This window comes from Balearica regulorum, chromosome 7 (genome assembly GCF_011004875.1).
Source record: "Balearica regulorum gibbericeps isolate bBalReg1 chromosome 7, bBalReg1.pri, whole genome shotgun sequence".
Lineage (NCBI taxonomy): Eukaryota > Metazoa > Chordata > Aves > Gruiformes > Gruidae > Balearica > Balearica regulorum.
The window spans coordinates 24,020,330-24,039,887 of NC_046190.1; the positions used below are offsets into that span (position 1 = coordinate 24,020,330).

The window sequence follows — 19,558 nt, forward strand, 5'->3', positions numbered from 1 at the left end:
GCGGCGCGGCCTCCCCTCCCTGTCAGGCGCCCGGCACGGCCGCCCGCTCCGCCGCCCCCGCCCCCCGGTGGCGGTGCCGGCGCGGTCGGCGGGGCGGGCCGGGGCCGGCGGGCGGGCCGAGGCGAGCGGAGCGTGCTGCACGCCGCCCAGCGCGAAGATGGCAGCGGGGGAGCCGCAAGCCAAGAAGCTCAAGCTGGAGCAAAAGCAACTGAGGTAACGGGCGGCAGGGCCGCGGGAGGGGCTCTTCTTCACGAAGAAGCCCCAGCGGATACCGGAGGGGCGCTGGGTGCCGCCGGTGCTGCCCCCGGTGGAGGACGAGACACGTGCTGCTGCGGTGCGCGGTCAAACTCACGCCGCGAGGGTCCCGGCGCGCCGGGCTGGGCTTGGCCGGGCTGGGTGCGGGGTGGGGCGGGCGACCCCGCCGCGGGACCGCGCTCCCCTCCGGGCGGCATCGGGCGCACGTGGAGGTGGGTGGCGGGGCCGCTGCGCTGCCGCGGCGCCCCTGGTCGTGCTGCCGCCGTTCCGGCGGCCGCCCCGCGGGTACCGGTGCCCGGCCCCGGCGTTTGCCCGGGGGCGCCGCCGGGCAGGACGCCCCGCAGCCGGAGCGGCGGCGGGCGGGAGCGCTGGTGCCGTGCCGCGGGAAGCGCGGGGACCGCGCTGCCTGGTGTGCGGGGCCCTCGCTTTGCCTTGGGGTGGGTCAGTGCAAACGCGCTTCTGGGCTCCTGCATGGGGTCGTGCGGTGAAACTGAAGGTTGCGTGCAGCAACGCCTCTCGGGTGTTTGAAACGCAGTCTTGGGTTGTCACCCCGTGTTCTTCGTCTTTGAAAACATCCTCTGAAAATGCCCTCTGAAATCCCCGAATAATAGCCTTGAGAGGAATCTCTTTCCCCGTTATACAGGAATTTAGTTATCTAAGAATCCTCATTAATAGATATATTTTCTTCAGGACACGTGGAATATTTGTGTTTTCATATTGAAATAATCTGTGCCATTTGTTACACTTCCTTATTTGTGTGACCACTGTATAATATCACGGACTGAACCCCATCTGACTGATGGCCTGCACAGAAACAAGTCATTTATTTTTAAATGCCATAGCAGAAAAACATAAGGTTTCTCAATGCAAGAAGCACGGTCAAAGTGAGTACTGAGACTATAGCAGGGCTTTTGTTGCTGCAGTTTCTGATTTGTTTTCTTGGCGTTATTCACATGATTGTAAGATAGCTGATCTCCTTCCAAGTATTCAGTATATGAAGAGGATTAATGACATAAGGCTTGAAAGGTCCGAAATTACCTTGGCGATAACTAATAACTTGCTCAAATATAGCATAAAAAAAGATGTACTTTAACACTGAGATGAGAACAGTCCCTTTTGGTTCCGATGTCCTTACTAAAAGCACTAATCCTATTAATTTTGTCAAAGTCAGGGTATTTGCTCCTTTGACAGCTGAGTGACTTTTCAAGTCTAATAATAGTTGACAAGCTCAGTAGCAGATAGTGGAGGAGGAAAAAATGTAACTGAGCTCTGAAAGCAAATAAATGGCAGACAGCAATGTAAAATTGTAATTAAAAAGCAGCAGTTATTTTCATGGGCCTTAAAACAAGGTAGGACAAGAAACTGGGAATTGCAATGTTTCTGTTTACAAAGCTTATTAGAGGAAAGTGCATTTTACCTGCTTCAAGCCTAAACATGAAAATTCAAAAATCTGAGAACATTATTGAAGTACTGAGTTAAAAATGTAAAGGATGTTTACAGTGGAATGAAAGGCCATGGTGACAACTTAGGTAACAACTGATTAAACTGAAAGTTATCCTTTTGTGAGGTATGATGGATAAAACATAGGGAAGGTTATTAGAACTGGTATCCTCTACTCCTGTTTCAAGTCATTTCAAAATGAAGTGCAAACTAGACTCTGTGTCTGTTTCATAAGAGGAGAAATGCCATAATCAGCTGGTGGTCAAACAAAGTTAATGTGTGCTGTGGGCCACAGGTGGGCCTTGTGAAGCGTGTGCAAGGGTTGGACTAGATTTGGCAGACCTCCGCACTCATTTGAATATAGCAGCAAGAACATGTTTGGCCAAGTGCTGCTGTGGGACTTTGTCCTGTGTTAAAAGGCCGTACGGAGGGTACCAGAATGGTTGAGGTTGCTTAACTTTGTTGTATTTGTAATGAGGTTTGATTGTTAATGCAGAGTACTGCTATGTATGTCTGGAGCTTTTAAAACAGTTAACCTACAGATTACAAAAGAAGTGAAAGATCACTTGAAAATTTTGGGAGATAACAACTTCATATTTGTTATACCAAGAATTAGAGGAGAAATCCTTGTTCTCGACAGCTAGTTCTGAGACTCTCCAGCCTCTTCAGAAGACCATGTCTAATGGACTCGACAAGGAAGGTTTTGTACCTTACTTACTCTCCTGTACAATACAAACCTGAATCTTTCCTGTGCCTACCACAAAAACTATTTAAATATTAAGAAGATAAAAAAAAAGTTAAATTTCACTCTGTAATATAAGCCATACCTTGTCATCCATAACAAACATTTCCTTCCACTATATTTTTTTTCATCATTTTCTCTCTCAAAGTGGCATCTGGGGGGTTTCATGGATACTTTTTTTTATTTTTTTTTTTTTTAGTCCCTTTTGATCCTTTCAGGCAAAGGAAAACAAATATTGCTCCCTCATCAGGTAGGCAAAGCTGACCAGGTTCAACTAAAGTTGTTTGAAAGCAATATAGGATGGCCAGCTTTTGCCACCCATTGAGCAGAACACAAAGCCCGAGACCCAAACCAGCGTTCCCAGCTCAACAATGCGTTGTGCTGACATTAATCTGCTGGGCAGCAGGTTTTGCATTGTCTTTATCCGACGGGTGCAAATCCCCGCTAAAACCAGCGGGCTTTAGGCAAGGCCATTAATGCGTGCTGCCTTGTTTCAGGCTTCTGACTACGTCTCTGCTGTGTGAAATAAAATATCATTGTGTGTGTAAACTCTACTGTTTGAACAGAAAATAGGCTTGCAAAACTGCAAACGGCTTGTCATTGAGTGGTAGCATCAACTTACTAGAAACATCATGAGGCATTACTTTAGAGAATTACTAAGGATTTGTGTCCTTTTTATATTTGGGTTGGTTTTATCTTGGAAGTCTGTGAAAATTGCAACCAGACTCGTGTTAACGGACTGGTACAGTTATGAAAGAATTTGGACATTCTCTGTAGGAAAGCTTATATATAAATGTCTGTATAGAAATATGCTTGCATGCAGAAGAAAAAATGAACAAACTTGTGAAATCCTCTGCTGTGAAGTCCCCTGTGCTGCATTTTGGCCTTCTGGCCGTTCTGCAGCTGCTGTATTGATTGAATAGTCGTGACGTGGCTGGCTGTTTGGACAAATCAGTTTATCTACATGAAGACAATGTAGGCATTGAATTTGACAAATACTTTATACTAAAAGTACAAAGTACAATATTCCTCTTCTTCTGTTACTATTAGACATCTCTTCCTTTTCAGAATAAATTATCAAACACTCTGTGGGTAACTGTTATCTAAAGCAATCCTTTGTCATTACTGTTTCACATGCATGTTTCATGCATTTTTAATTTTGTTAATAGCCTGGCTTTTAATTTATCTTATTCCTTCATCAGCTTTCTACAAATGAAAGAAAATTCTGAATATTTTAAATTAGATGCAACAAAGCTTTCAGTTAGAATTCAATAAATCATTTTTCTTTCTCTTTTTTTTAATTTCTGACTTTTTTTTTTTTTAATTTCACCTCACTCCCCATTTGTATTCATTTCCGTTTCTCTCTTCCTGGTTTATACTTTTCTTACTTTCCAGTTTCTCATATCTACGAATATGGGTAACTGTCTATGTCAGTACTCTTAATGGCCTCTTAGTACAAAGAAAAGATCTGAAACTCAAGCACCTTGCTATGTTTGCTCCCAGAAGAATAAAAGCAATAGACTTTTTCTTCAGATGGATATGTAGACTCTTGTAGAAAGCAGACAAATAAATACTTTTGAAGACACTAGCAACAGACTTTGTTAGTTTTCCTTTATTTAGGACATAACAGTAGCAACCTTCCCTTCAAAGTCATGTTGACAGAAATATGTCCAAAACCGGAATGACTTGCAGCGTGAAAAATACCTCACTCTTGCAGTTCAGGCGCTCATTTCCGTTGTTCAGATATGTAACTCTCAAATTACTGTTTAGATTGACGCGTGTCTTCGCCTGGCCTTTGATGTAATCTCTGTGGGATATCTCACAGCACGTGTCATATTTCCACTGTTTTGTGTTCTTGTATTGGAGAAGCTTGTTATGATGTTTTCATCCTTCTAATTAAAGTAATTCCTTGCTTTATGGGAAGGAGGGTGTAACCTGAGGAAAGAGGAGGTTGTGGGAAGGGTCTTTGTGCTCTGGACCACAAGCACGGCTTGTGTCTCTTTCTTTCATTACTAATGTTACCTGCAGCCCACCTAGCCAGAAGAATCATACTGGTGAACAACCGTAGTTTAGACATAGTAGTCTTTGATATCGTGCAGAAACGTATGCCTCTAACTTGGTGTGCTGCCTCCCTCAAGTCTACAGGACTAGTCTTGTCCCTAGAGCTGCTTGCATGCTTGATTACCTATGGGAGGGGAGCCAGTGCAAATATGCCTGTTTCATCATCAATCTTGAAGTGGCTGTGAATTTTTCCAAGATTTGTGAGTTCCTTCTTTTTCAGCTGATGAAACAGCTTGTGTAGAATTACTCATCTAATTGGATCTACTAATACTGCTTACACACATATAGGGAAGGTGTCTGGAAAGGAGACTTGAGTGAATATAGAAGTAGTTGAACACAGCGTCGGTGCAACAGTATGAAATGTGCTTTCTGTAGAACAAGACCTTGGCTTACCCTGTTGTTGCTGAGGTATATTTGATGTGGAAATGGTTGAAGCAAAACTCTGGCTTGTGATTCAAGGTTGTGATATTGAATTTGAGTAGTTACTTAACACAGGCATGGTACACAAGTATTTCACAAAACCCATTTCAGAGGCAGGGAATGGGTTGCTATCTAAAGGTCATTAATTAGTATTTGCGGCAATGTGTTGCAAAACCTTATCTTCTTGAAAAAAGTAAATCGAACTTGCAGATACAACGTGAACACTGTTTTCTCAAGGTTGTTAATTTTTTATTTACATAAATTGCTTCTTAAATAATTTCAATTTACATACTAATATTATTTATGCAATAAATAGCAAAGCATTTTGTGTGAAGGAGAGAACTCTTTGGGTATTACTCAGAAATCAGTGAAGGGAAAGAGATTTTTTCCATTTTGAACGGTAATAATTTCTGTAATGATTGTTTGACCACAGTCAAAGCTGTTCCATGCTTGAAGGGTATGGTAACATAAAGCTACTTGCTGTCTTTATGCTACCTTGGGATTTCATTTGCAGTGAAAGATTTTTGTGGGTTTTTTTCCTTGTACATTCAGTGGCACAAAGCAGTTGGAACTGTCTCAAGGGCTAGGTTTTTGACTAGAATAAGATAGAAAAAAAGTATAGCTGTCTGAAATATGATGAAGACAGCAAATTTATAGACTTTCCTTTGGTCTTACAGCCGTATGGTCTGTGAAACTGCATTAAAAGGGGATTATGCTATGGAATTTTAAAATAATAATAAAATCATTTTAATACTTTGCTAGTAGATCCATACAAGATAAAAATACATCTTACTTTATATTGCAAAATATAAAATTCTCTCTGTAGGAAAGGTTTCATAACAACCACTGTTCTAGTTAGAAAATACATGCAAGCTCTGCAAAATGCTGTTACTGAAAGAGAATTTGTGGACTTTCTGCTTGCTAGTCCTGTTTTATAATGTCTGCTTATTATGTAAAAGCTCATCCTTCTGTCTTGCAAAGCTAGAAGAGAGGGCAGCTTATCTAAGATTAACCTTAGTTTTGTGCTTTGAAGAAATTGAGTGACATGGGTGTTAATGGAGAACTTTTTGTTTACGTATTGTAAACTGGATGATTTATACCAAATATTTGTGGTGTACAACATAACACATTAGTCCAAGGCTAAGGCCTAGGTTGCCTCTGTCTTGGATACACAAGTTACAAATGTATAAAATGTATAGTTTCATGGATTACTTTAATCAAGTGCAATTTTAAAAGTTCTCATGTGCTTACCTGTTGTTATAGCAGGTAGGGATGCAGTTCACTTTTAATTCATACCGTGTTTGAAATAAATTGTTTTAGTGAAATCACCTGAGGAATTGTTGTTCATCATACATAGAGGAACTGATATGGTTCGGAAAATCTCTTCCTTACTGTATAGTAACAGAAGCAGTTGAGAGACATTGTGGCTAGACCCTGTCAGGTATTATACATTTTTAGATGCAAAAGCTGTGAATTCCATATTTCTCTTAGGGATTTCTGAAGCTAAAACATAACGCAAAGGCACAGGTCAGCTGCTCCGTGCAAGCAGAGTGAGTTTGGAAGGCATCAGGGAGCTTGAGCAAACTCAGTCTGGCAGCCTAGCACATACATGTTGTGACTATGAGTCAAACTTGTAGCACAAGCATCATAAAAATCTATGAATGACCACAAGTGATAAATGACCTTTTTTCCAAGGATACCCTGGTTGCTGTTGCTCCCCCTATGTATTAGGATGGCTAGAAGTTCCTTGGCAAATGACCAAAAAACCCATAATGGTAGGTGATGCCTCAAAGACATTAGTAGTGCAAGCAAGATGGTTGGGCACTTGGGAATAGTTGGAAGTTTATAAAGTGCTATTAACAAATGCTGTTGAGGTGTCTGTCATACATGCTATTTCATGAAAGGCTGTTTAATATTTTTAGAAAAACACCCTTTTGATCCTATCTTGCTGAACTGGTAAAAAGTTAGAAACATTTGATGGTACCTCATTTGGACTCTGTAGCTTAATATTCATAATATGCAGTTGTATGTTACAAATTACTATAAATATAGTAATGTATTGTACCTGTTTTCCTTTACATATTCTTATGTGCTTGTTAAAGCCAAGCAATTATTTATGAGGGGATCTACAACATGATTTAAAAAAAATGGATTTATTATGTAAAATACAATGATCGGATCAACAAGACCCAGCTGTGTTACTGCTATTGTATATTTGCCTGTGATGGGATTGCCCCCACCCTCCATGTTAAGTTACAAAACAGAGGGGTGGCTATTAGGCACTAAAATTGTTAAACTAGGAATAATCTGCTGTTCAACATGGATCAGAGGATACAGCCATTATATATCCAAAAATAATATTTACATTTTATTGGAGTTGAAAATCCTCCATCAGTATTTGAGGACCTGTTGAAGTGTGTGTTGCAATAGTAAGGGGATGGACGCATTTCCCACTTCCATTAGTTTGACTTTTCAAGACCCTTGGCATACTTTAATAACGAGAATTTCCTAAGCGGTGATTAATTTTTGACTGTCCAGTTTAGAGAACCTAGGAAATTTGTCCTACATCAGGTATTGAACATAAATGTTCCTGTTATCTTCATGTGATATTATAGGTCCTTAAGCATTGTGAACATCTCAAATTTTGGCATCTTCTCTTCTGACACACCCAAAAATAAGCAAATAGTTGAAAAGTTTGGCTTTACTTTTTCTGCGTACAATATTCCCATTTTGTAGATGGAGAGGAAGGGAAACTAAGGCTAATAACCACATGATTAGGAATTTGTAAAATTTAAATATTTAATTAAAGGTGACACAGCAATACTTAACCAAACAAGATGGGATTCACTTTTGGCAAAACAACCTCTTCTGACATCATTTTCATGAATCAGTGTTTCTGGTACTGGTAAGTTAACAAAATAAGTGCCAAATCTGCACGGGATAGCAGTAACTTTGACAGCCAAATGAAGAGGAAGAGGGTAGGAAGAGTGAGAATAGGAATGTGCCTTTACTGATGCTTTTCCTTTCTGATACAGCAGTTCTGCTTGAATGTCAGGCGGACAAGAAACACGTTAGGCAATGAAAGGCAACCGTTTTTTTCCCTGCAAACGGTGGCAAATAGGCCCACAACTCATCGGTGTCTCCACTCTTGCCCTGTGGCAGGTTGGAAGGACGATGTCCGGTAGGAGCGTACCACAGGTGGCTGCCAGGCGCTTCAGCAACTCGGCAATAAAATAACCTCCTCTCTGGAACTAAAGCGAGAGCCCACACCGGCACGGCCAGCCAGCCCTGCCCCAGCACCCGGTTGTGCAGAGACGTGGTCTTTGCTGGCCGCGGGGGCCGATGCCCGGCGGTGGCGGCCGAGGAGGAAGGCTTCGCAGAAGGTCACCTGAGGCGGCGTTAAGGTCTGACCCAGCGCACAAATAAAAAGAGTGAAAATGCGTTCTTCTCGAGTGTGTAAAAAGCGTGTGTTGGGGAAGGCGTCGGTCAGCGGCCGGGGAGGGCGAGCGGTCCTGGAGTGGCAGCGGGGCGGTGGGCAGACGCCCGGGGCGGGACCGTGACCGCTGGCCGCAGGGAACAGCCCCGGCCGGGGGGGGGCGGTTGGGGTCCCCTTGGGAGCGCAGCGATTCCCACGGTCCCGTGACAGCTGAGGGACAGCGATGCCGGGGGCTACTCTGGCCATCTTAAGTGTGGGCAGCACGGCTCGAACTCTGCACCTTTTCGCTACCTCGATAATTTTTTTTTTAAATTTTTTTTTTTTTAAATTAGCACCGGCGACCATAATTGCCTCCTCGGGCTGGGGGAGGGAGGTGACAGGAGGAGGTGCTCTCTGCCCGTACCAAAGATGGCGGCCAGGGAGCGGGGGGCGCCGGGCGGGCGGTGCCGCTCGGTACCTCGCGCTTCCGAACCGGGGCGCGGGGCCGGTCGCCAGCGCCCCGAGGCCGCCGCCTCCCGGGGCTCCTCGCGCCCCGCCGCCGCGGAGGGCCCGGGCCCGCCCCCGCAGGCCGCTCAGCCAATGGCGGGGCGCGCGGGCGGGCGGGGCGGCGGCGCGCGGGTGGGGCGGCGGAGCCGTGGCCGGCGGCTCAGTCGCGGCTGAGGCGGGCGGCGCGTGGGGTGGTAGGCTCAGCGTCCGCAGCTGCCGACGGGCGCCGGGTAGAGAGGCGACGCCGCTGCCAGCGGGGCTTCGCTGCGGGCGGCCGGTCGGGGAGCCATGCCCACCCTCAGGTAACGCCGAGCCCCGACGCGGCTCCCGCAGCTCAGCCCGGCGGCTCTGGGAGAAGGGGCGGCGGGCGCTGATGCGCTCCTGCTCGCGGGGCGGGGGCGCCCGGCGCGGTGTTCCGCTCGGCTCTTCCCTCCTTCTCCACCCGTGCAAATTTTTGGGTGTGGGGTAGCGCGGCTTCGTTCCCTCCCTCTTTCCCTCCGCCGCGAGTTGGTTTTGCGGCTGCACGCCCGCGCCTCCGGTGCGAGGAGGGAGACCCGTGCCGGTTCCCTCCCGGCCCCTCGGCCCGGCGGGCCGCTCGCGCGGGTGGGGGTCACCCGCTCCCTGCGCGCGCGGAGTTTATTTCTGGCGGGCAGGTGGGCGCGCGCCGGCGTCGCTAACGGTCGCCCCGGCTGGGGGCTCGCAGCGCGCCGGGAGATGCCGATCCTCAGCCGCTCGCCGGTCCTCAGCGGCTTTCCCGTCCGGCTTAGCCCTGGCGCGGCTATCGGCCCCCGGCCAGGCGAGACCCCCGAGGGAGCGCCGGGCTGGGCCGGGCTCCTGGAGGTGAACGGTGGGGCGGCGGTCGGGGCACGGCCGGGGGTTTCGTGCGGCGTCGCTCTGCGGCGGTGCCGCTGTCAAAGGTAGCGCCTGAGCGCGGGCGGCCACCTTCCATTGCGGGGTCCCGCCCGTGGGGATGGGAGGACATATGTCGTGGGACGCCGGCAGCAGCGTTTGAACCTTAAAGCGTCCCTGTAGCGTGCCATGACTGGAACCTAATTTTAAATGAATCACGAATAATGAGAAGCAGGGTAATAGTAACAGGTTAGACTCTTAGCAGTCTGTTGGAATGGCGGTGGTGTCAGTTTATCAGCGAGAACCGAAGAATGACAAACCCTCAACGTTCAGTGAAAGGAATTCTTATGATCAGTTTTGCTTCCTAAAATGCTTCATCTTAAGATGGGGTGGTATTGTGAAGTGAACTGGTAACCTTCATCATGTAGTTATTTTGATTGGTCCTTCAGTTGCTAAAGAAATGCCTAAAATTACAGGCTCTAAGTTCAATGATCGTTCAGGTCGACTCTCTCATCTCCTCTCTCCACCCTCAAAACTCAGTATATCAGATTTCATGCTGTTTCTGCCCGAGGAGTACAGACGGTACTCTTTGAAATTGCAGTAGTATCTCACTATTGGAGCTTGTGGAGTTAGCACAGCTGTGTAAGGAGCTGGGTAGTGGTGGAACAGTTTTTTTTCCTGTGGCAGCCTTGCTTACATAAGGCCAAGGCTTTTAGGCTTGGCTTCTATGTTGGAACCTGTGACTGTGTCACTCTAGAAGACTATGAAAGTTTCATAATGAATGAAATCTTCAGTGAAGATACGCCTCTAAGTCAGTATGTAAACATGTAACTCCGTAGCCAAATATTGCCTTTACTTAAGTAAGGAAAGCATGTGAGCTGTCTTGCAGGCTACTTGTATGTTTAAGGTCTGTATCCTAAAGTGATTTGCTGACAAGTGGTGCAAGGGAAATTGTCTGAACTCTGGAATCATGCAATAATAGTTGTGAGGTACTTTTAGTGTCAGGCAAGCTATGGTTAACAGTAAATGTAATCTTATTCGCTTATATTTATATTGCCTTGGTAAGTGTGATGAGAGAAGGATGTTCCTAGTCAAGAGCTTATAGCTATTCAAGTGCTACAAACCTGGTACTGTTGCTGTTATATTTTAACTACATATATAAATGATTTTTGTTAAATTCAAATCTTCTCTTATGTGGGGTTTGACTATGTTCCTTGTGACTGAAAAAGATATGCTGAGAACAGGCTTAAAACATGCCTTGTTTGGCCTTACTTTTAAGAGCATAATGATACCCTATTGAAATACTAACATTTTAGATCTTAGAAAACCATATCTTTTATTTGTAAATGGATGACTAGACATACAGTAGGCTGTCATGCAATTGGGACACCCAAATGTCCCAATCGTGTTTTGTTAAAGCTTTTTGACTGTAAAATGTCTTAGCATAAGAATTTAATATTAGGTCTACTTTACAGCTGCACAGCAGTATGAGGCTGTTATAGAGCAATAAAAAGGGTGACGTTTTCAACTTGGCTTCTTCTACTATTAGTTACTATTATATAGATGGGAATTTTTGCAGTAATTAGCAAGAAAAAAATCTGAAATTTTTTTAAGAAGAAAAAAAAGATATCTCATTATAAGCAAGACATGCCAGTATCCAAAGGCTCAAAATATTCCTCTGTCTCTGTGCCAGTAACTAATAATATGCTTTCACTGATATTTGATGTTGCTCTTCCACTGAAGTGCACAGCAGCATGGGATGATAACAATATTGTGTGATAGTTAGATACAGTACTGCTGACATTCAGCAGCCAACTTGAAACAGGACTGTATTTTTAAAAATGCCTGCAACAGTAGAGCGTTAGAAATGTATAACCATGATACTGGACACAGCGTTCCAGATCACTCAGTTGTGGTTAATTTTGTTGACTTCTTAAAAATGATTGAAGGGTAGCTCAGGACTGATGTGGATTTTTTGTTTGGTTTTTTTTTGTTTGATTTCATGTCATTACTTCTGAAACTTGTGATAGGAGTAATATGTGAAACACTGACTATTTCGGAAAAATCAATCATCTTGGCAATCTCCAACCAAATGCCATCAGTAGTAGGTGACAATTTATTTATATTTAATGAATTACATTGCTTGAACTTATAATTACAAGTCACTCTTCATCTAGATCAAATTTAAATTACAAACTCATAAAATATATTGCTTGTTGTCAAGAGTTTAGAATGCAAACATGGTGTACATCCAAGCTTTCTGTAAAGTAAGTTACTATTGTCGCTGTAGTTTTGTTTGCTAGATGGACATTGTATTTCTGTGTCCAAACAGGTTTTAGATTTATATGAACATCTTATTTTTAGTTACAGTTTAAAAAGTATATATACTGTTCATAAATGTATGTACTCTGTGTGTATGTGTATGCATATAGATACACGCACACATACATACTGTGTATAGTCAAGTATACCTTAATTTATGCAGGTGGAGTTGTCACTTGTTTCTTGAAGACCTGAGCCAAATATTCTTTTGCAATAGGTTAGTAGAGTTAAGCAAGAGCGTCCTTCTCAGATGATTAGATACCAGTAGTCCCATGCAAAAGACTGGAGAGAGTCAAGGAGGCTGTGGAGTACATCATAAGAGTTTGTTCTGTGTCTGTTGCAGAGATGTATTTCCCAAATCACCTATTTATTGTGAAATCTCACATTTCAGGAAACTATTGCTGCTTCTTCACTATGCTTTACGTCTAGTTGGTTGGAAATAATCCACGAAATTTTAATCAGTGCAGGTGTCCAGTGTGACTGAACAGCAAACATAAGTCCGATAAAGTTCACATGTATAGCTGAAAGTGTTAAACTTGGTGAGAATGTAAGTTTAATATCTCAGTTTCTTGCTCCAGAGACTTGTAAATTTAGCATTCTCCAGGATCCTAAATATTATGTTTAACTTTTTGCTTTTACGATATATGTGGCTTTACAGAGTATATGTGATTTTTTTTTTTTTAATTTTTATTTTTACAGAGGAGGAAACTGTAGCCAAGTAACTGCTATACCTCACGTTGCGCTACAAAGAAGCGCAATAGCGTAACAGTGCAGATATTTTGGAGCCCCTCAAGAAGGGAACCCTGATTTGCACTGTACCGACATGTAGCCACTGTTGAGTTAATCAGGTTGAACACGCTGATTTATACAGCCAAGTCTTTCTCTTTAAACACTAGAAACACTGACCTTTCCAGATTGTGGTTCACAAAGCTTGTGTTAGAAAATACAAGTTAGAAGATCACAGTGGTGATCTTAAATGTCTGCTTAAACTTGTTGAAGTTTTAAAATTTGTGACTTGGATTGTTTAGGCTCTTCCCATTTTGTCCAGAAGAGTGTTTTTACCAAATGCGCTGTCAGTTAAGAAATGACACAACTACGCTCTCCAGTACAAATGGAGTATATGGATTTTTCTCATTTTTTGCCAATGGAAAGTTCTAGTACTTAGGTAGTTCAAGGACTTAGTTAATTCAAACAGATAACTGAAAGAACAAAAAATGCAGAAATACGTGTTAACTGAAAAAACAAAGCTAGCTATTAGTTTTGCAAATAATCTAAATATGTGAGCTAGTATATATGAAGTTGAGTGTTATAACCTGTGTACTTCTCTTCATAGAAATCAAACAGTTAATGTACTCAAAGTTTTATGTGTTTGCAAATCTATCAGGTTCTGCTATCCTACGTTTGGTTGTGAGAAAGAACTGTACTGAAGTTGGGAGGAGTTTGCCCAGAAGTTTCAGGGTAATGTTTCTGAACATACTCTTACTAGGCTAGTGATAGCTACCTTGGCTTTTAAAACTTTCCATCCCAGATGGCACCCTACTACACAGCCTCTGGAATACTTGAACAGGGATGATTATAAAATACTGAGGGAGAAAGAAGGCTTGGGGATGGAACAGGACTTGTTGCATGTGATACAAGCTGCCTGGATTAAATGGCACTGAAAGTGCTAGTTCCTGCTGCTGCTGACATATTAGGAGTTTGTATGCATGTTATTAGCTTGAGCTTCTGTGGATGTTAAACCAGTACTAAGTTGCTCTTGTGCTGCTTTAAGTATATTGACCAGTATGTTCTGCAGCCTGCAGCTTGTTAAATGTTTGGTAGCTTCTATTTTACTTTTCCGTTGAACAAGGTAACTTCTTCATAGGTAGTGACCTCAACATGTCAGATGTATTTCAGAGAGTTTTCGAAGTACAGCTGCTGATTTCTGGCATACCATATACTTAAGTGCTGAGACTTGTCTTATATGGAAGTTATCCATGATATGCATTTTTTTTAAGTGTAGGTATAAAATTATTGATGTGTAGAATTTCACAGAATGTGCGAATCAGCTAAACATCAAGTACAGGAGCATAGAGCTTGGGACAAAGCTACATTCAGCACTATTGGAATTCTGACTTGTTCATTTCATTGTCCTGCAATACTACTAATGCAATACTTAGTTTTTAAAATGGAGAGAATGCCCTGTCTTGGGGCTCCAACTGCAATTTCCTTTATCCTTACATCTTCTTAACTGTCATCTGTGTCTCCTCTTCTTCTAGCTAGATATAACTTATAGTTATGCTATTTGGAAGAGCCAATACTTCTTGTCACACTGACAAAAGTATTCAGTGAGTCTTGTAGGTTTATACTAAGCAGATGTTACCTATCTCAGGAGTGAGCTGGATTTCTGGCTCTTGTCTTCACAAAGCAGTGTCTTCCACATTTCACTTACAGTGAAATGGGCTGTAAAGGCCTGTCTTTGAAACTACAACAAAAAATAGGATACTTAAGGCATGGTTTACTGTGTCTCAATATCAAGATTTTCCACTTCTGCACTCCCGGACTTCAGAATTTAGCATTTTATGGAGGCTAATGTGGCATCGTAAAGAGGAAGAAGTTTGATTGTGCACTTTTGGCAAGTAGCTTCAAATTTGACAAATATTTGTCAGCTGAGGGCTTTTCATAGGAGTTGTGAGAGGAAGTAAGTGAATGAGTTTCCAGCCTCTTTGGGACACAATTCATGACATTGTTCCATATCATCCCCTTTCTGCTTGTTTTGTATTCTTTTTTTTCTTACCCTGCTGAGTAGAAACTAATGACATCTATCATTTAGTAGGCACATGTTGAGTCTCTAAAACATTTATCTTGCTCTAAATGGGTCAGAACAACTGAAAACTCACTCACTTGGGGATTCAGCTGACACTGTTATGCAGCTTCAGATAAACTGTAGACAGACTTTGGATCCAATGGCAGTGTTGCAGTAGTACTTTTTTGGGGATGGAGAGACAGGGAATATGCTTTCTCTGCCAATACTTGATAGAGACATAGTGAAGAGGGAGGTGTATTTGTTGGTCATACTGAAGCTACCTTCGGTGGCTAAAGCAAGGGCTTGCCTTGCCAGTTGGAGGCAGCAGGTGTTAGCTTAGCAAGGAATGTGATGGGTTTGAATGTAGTTTTAGGCAGCCTTTGAGAACAGCTGCATTCACTCCTTGACACTAGGCCATGTATCTAATCCTTTTGTATTACTGCATTATCACCCAAGTACATGCTATTCAAGAAAATGGAACACATGGTTTCTGAATGAATCTAAAGCAAAAGTTAAAGCCAGCTCTTTCAGCCATTTGCAGTATCTCCGATGTCTTGTTTTGATGTGGCAGAAGTCATGGTAATGAATTTCAAATTGATTAAAAAGTATATAAGTATATACATTCTTATCAGTAGATGGTTACACTGTTTAAGATGGCTGACAAAGCAGAATCCATAAACTCTTAATTTCAGTTTATTAAAACAGACTTAAATTGTTAATTATTGGTCAGTAGTAGAGTAAATCCAGAAACTAAGTCAGTTCAGTGAAATTCTTATAACATGGTCTGATGCTCCCCCTGTCTAAAATCTGATATTACAACCTAAATGCAATCCTTTAAAACTACTGAATGTGGCATGCAGCTCTAATTCTTTATCTGAGTGAATGATAGCTTAACAGAATACATACCTTTATATATTCTTGGCTGCTTGCAGTTTGTATATTAATCCAAGAATGTAGGGTGATACTTCACTCAAATTTGATTCTGTCTATATGCCAGGTTTCCATGTGACTACTGCACTGGGCAAAAATGTATCTTTTTGTGCCTTAGCTATATTCAAGAAAAACTTTTCTCTCTAGTAAAATAAGATCTTCAACATATTATGCTAGGAACAATAAACTAATGCTAAGCTAACTTGAAATAATTGTTTCTCTCACAGTGAAAATGTCCTGTTTGGAATGGGAAATCCTCTGCTTGATATCTGTGCAGTTGTGGACAAGGACTTCCTTGACAAGTAGGTCTTGCTTTTTTAATTTTCTTTTTAATGTTAGTTTTGTTTCCAGAATATGCCTATAAACAAATGGAGGACTACTTGCTTGTGCTGTTCTCTGTGGGATTCTGGCCTTATGCTGAAAAACAACAATATTGTATCAGTCATTTGTTTGTTCTAGCTATACGAAACTGTGGTGGTGTCAATAAAAAATTCCAGTGCTTTCATGTGGTTTTGGTATTTATTGTTTTTTATCAATTATTCACTGTAGTCTCTTCACGTTGCCTTTGCTAGCCTTTAATTGGAAGCAATCATCAGTGTCAGTAAGATGTAGGTAGTTCTTGTATGAATTTGTGTGCTACTTTTGATATACTATTACAGCACTCTTTCTTTTCTTCCTTCAGTGATGACTTTGGGGCAAATAAGCCATTTCTGTAACACACGAAGAAAAGCTGTGCAAGCGTACCTTTTTTTTTAAATATTCCACTTTATCAGTCAAGAACAGGACCACTTTTTATCATGTGATCTATTATCTTGCTTAAGCCTAGCTGTTATGCTACCAACCATATAACCATATCATTGAATTGCTGTTTGTGTATTGCTGTTGGCATAAGCTTTCTTGTTTTCTGATCAGCTTGGAGATGTGTCTTTTCAAGAGGTGTAAAATATAGTTGCTCTTTTAAGTCCTTCATGAGCTTGCTTTCTTCCAGTTGTTGCTGTTTTGTTTCTCTTGTTTGCAAGTGATTGTAAGTTGATCTCATCTTTCAGAGTGCTCGGAATCCTTTGTTCAGTTTTTAAAGTGTTAATATTTTTTTCTCTAGTTCTTTTAGTTATTAATGGGAATACTGGATCAAGAATAAATTTCACATCAAAGAACAGGTGCAGCGTTTTTTTTCATGAATGCATATAGTCAGCCACAAATCTTTTGTTCTTAAGCTTTTAATAATAGCAATAATTTGTTTTGCAATGGATATTTTATCACTCAAGTTTGATCTAAAGGTGTGTTTAGGTGAGACCCTAAATATTATAAGCTGGAAGCAAAAGACACTAATGTAATGGAGTATATCAATCTCAAAAACATCTGGAACTTGGAACACTCAAGACATAGACTCAATTTCTGAAAAAGTAAATTATTCTGATGTAATTCTCTACTTTATGTTTCTACTGGAATAACATGAAAACCAGTTTCTAAACATAAGTAATGCTCCTGCCCCCCACCCAACAATACTCCCCAACTAATCCTTACAAATTGCTGTTATAAAAGAGATGATGGGCGCTCTGTTGCAGCAGTGAAATCTTGCAAGAGTGCATTGTGTTTTTCACTGCACCTGATGTGCTCTGCAGGATTTAATTTAATTTAAAAATCAGAAGTCTTATGTACTCAAATTCGAGTGCTGTCAGACAAGTTAAAGTATCTCCTGAACAACATATGCTCTGTGAGCATTTCTTTACTGCCAAAATGCCTTTGTGGAGCGTTGCAGTATTTAAAGCAATAAGCAGTCCTCAAACAACAGTTTCACAGGGGACCTGCTGATAGTGTGATGGTTCTAATAACTTGAAAACTGAGAAGCTTGTCTACCTTCTTCACATGTACTTGATTTTGTTTCTAGCTCCCTATTTGTAAGTATATGCATAGTAATCCATTTAACAGACAGCATGTTTCTACGCTAAGTCCAATTACCTTTTGCAATACTTCTGAAATGGGAATCAAATCCCCCGCTTCCTCAGCTTGTGAAGGGAGATAAAACAGCAAACCTAGCTGTAGAACAACTGCTGGAATAAAGTTACCGATTCAAATGCTGCAGGGAGGTGCAAGAACATAGATGTTTCAGAACTGTGAGGCATTTGACAGAGAAATTGTTGATCATACCAGCCTAATGTCTCTTTTTTCTTGTCAAACAAGATATGCATCCATCTCTAGCCAGGTAGTGTCAGGTCTAGGTATCTTGGCAGTGATCAAGTAACTTGGGAGTCTGTGTCTCACCTCTTCTAACTAGATGGGTGCATTTAATGGGGCTGTCAGGCTGGCTGGGCTCTGACTTCAGAAGGTAGCTTAGTAAAGTGAGAAAAGAGTTTAGGTAAACATTCATAAGAATTTTAGACATTTAAGTTTTTCACAGTTTCTGTTAGTTTATCTTGTATAACCAGTTTTAAGAGTAAATACCTTTGTTCCATCAGAACATGAGAAAAAACTTCTTTCCTCTGAAGATGACAGAGCACTGGAACGGGTTGCCCAGAGAGGTTGTGGAGTCTCCTTCTCTGGAGATATTCAAAACCCGCCTGGACGTGATCCTGTGCAACCTGCTCTAGGTGAACCTGCTCTAGCAGGGGGATTGGACTAGACGATCTCCAGAGGTCCCTTCCAACCCCTACCGTTCTGGGATTCTGTGTTTAGAATAAAGTACTTGATGTTGCAAGTGTAATCAATGTATATTGTCAATGAAATGAGAGAGTATCAAAATGAGCCTTGTAACCAGTTTATTTTTGTAACTTCTATTAAGAAAATGCAAATGGAAAAGCATAAGATTGTGTAGGAAGTCTCAAGTGGTCCTTTTAACAATATTTAAATGGCCTGTAATCGATGTTATAAATAAACCTGAAAATAAATACATAATGCAGTCCTACCCTAGGCAAATTTAAAACAACTTGCTGCCATGTAAGGTTTGAGGAAATGAGCAGTATTGAAGGGTTGGATGGGTATTTTTGGCTTGGGTTGTTAGCACAGCACTGTCACCTTTCTTTCAAGGTGGATTTTGGTTTAATCCGGGCTCCAAAGTCTTTTGCTTTCTTGACAAGTTTTGGAAAGCTTTAAGCCTGTCCTAGACTATTTCTAGGAGAGGTGGTCTTAATTTATGTCACAACGGAACTTCACTGTGCCTTTCTGAGCTTTTCAGACCACATCAGCAGTCTGACGTTACCTCAGCCAGAGAAGCTTTGCTCTCTGTTAGGTAGTTACGTTTTCTGGGTCTCACTTCTTATCTCTTCAGGGAGGCAATCTGGAAAAGTGTTAGCAATGTTGATGGCACTGTTGAAAGCTGGTCCTTTTAATTTGCATTAACTTCATAACCTAACAGTATTTATCATTGTTTATTTTTTTCTAGGATATACATACTTGCTCAAAGGGCAGATTTCTATGGGTGGGAGGAGATATTATAGAACAAGTATTATTGCTTTGTGGTTGAATTGCTAATTATACCTACACTAATCTCTGAAAGAAATTTTGCTAACAGGTATTCATTAAAGCCTTTGGTGTACTCTGTTCTACCTGTGATATTTAAGAGGAGTGATTCCTTCACCTACTGAATCAGTAACAGGCATTTAAGAATAATAATCTATACTATGTATGTTAAACTCTAATAAAGCGGGCAAAGAAATTCTGTTTAACATGGCAATGATGTTTTAAGACTCCATAGAAACTCAGTACTGCTGACTCCTGTAAATACTCCAATGTCCTGCTGTTAAAAGGTAGGAGATGGCATCTGTTTTATTGCTCCCCCTAGGGCACACTGTTTTGCAAGTATTTAGTGTTTGACATTTATCTAACGATAGTTAAT

At 41.9% G+C, this 19,558-nt stretch overlaps 1 protein-coding gene across 4 annotated transcripts in view; it reads left to right on the top strand.

Annotated features, from left to right (window-relative positions):
• The first annotated feature begins 7 nt into the window (after positions 1-7).
• Positions 8-19,558, top strand: part of ADK (adenosine kinase) — a 295,032-nt gene continuing 275,481 nt past the window's right edge. The window contains exons 1-2 of one of the 4 annotated variants that reach the window (XM_075758603.1): positions 8-213; positions 15,954-16,028. In XM_075758603.1, the coding sequence (XP_075614718.1) occupies positions 158-213; positions 15,954-16,028 (131 nt within the window). In that variant the 5' untranslated portion in view covers positions 8-157. Of the gene's footprint in view, positions 214-8,955; positions 9,143-15,953; positions 16,029-19,558 lie in introns of those variants that run through there. The other 3 variants (XM_075758601.1, XM_075758600.1, XM_075758602.1) reach the window with 3 other exon arrangements.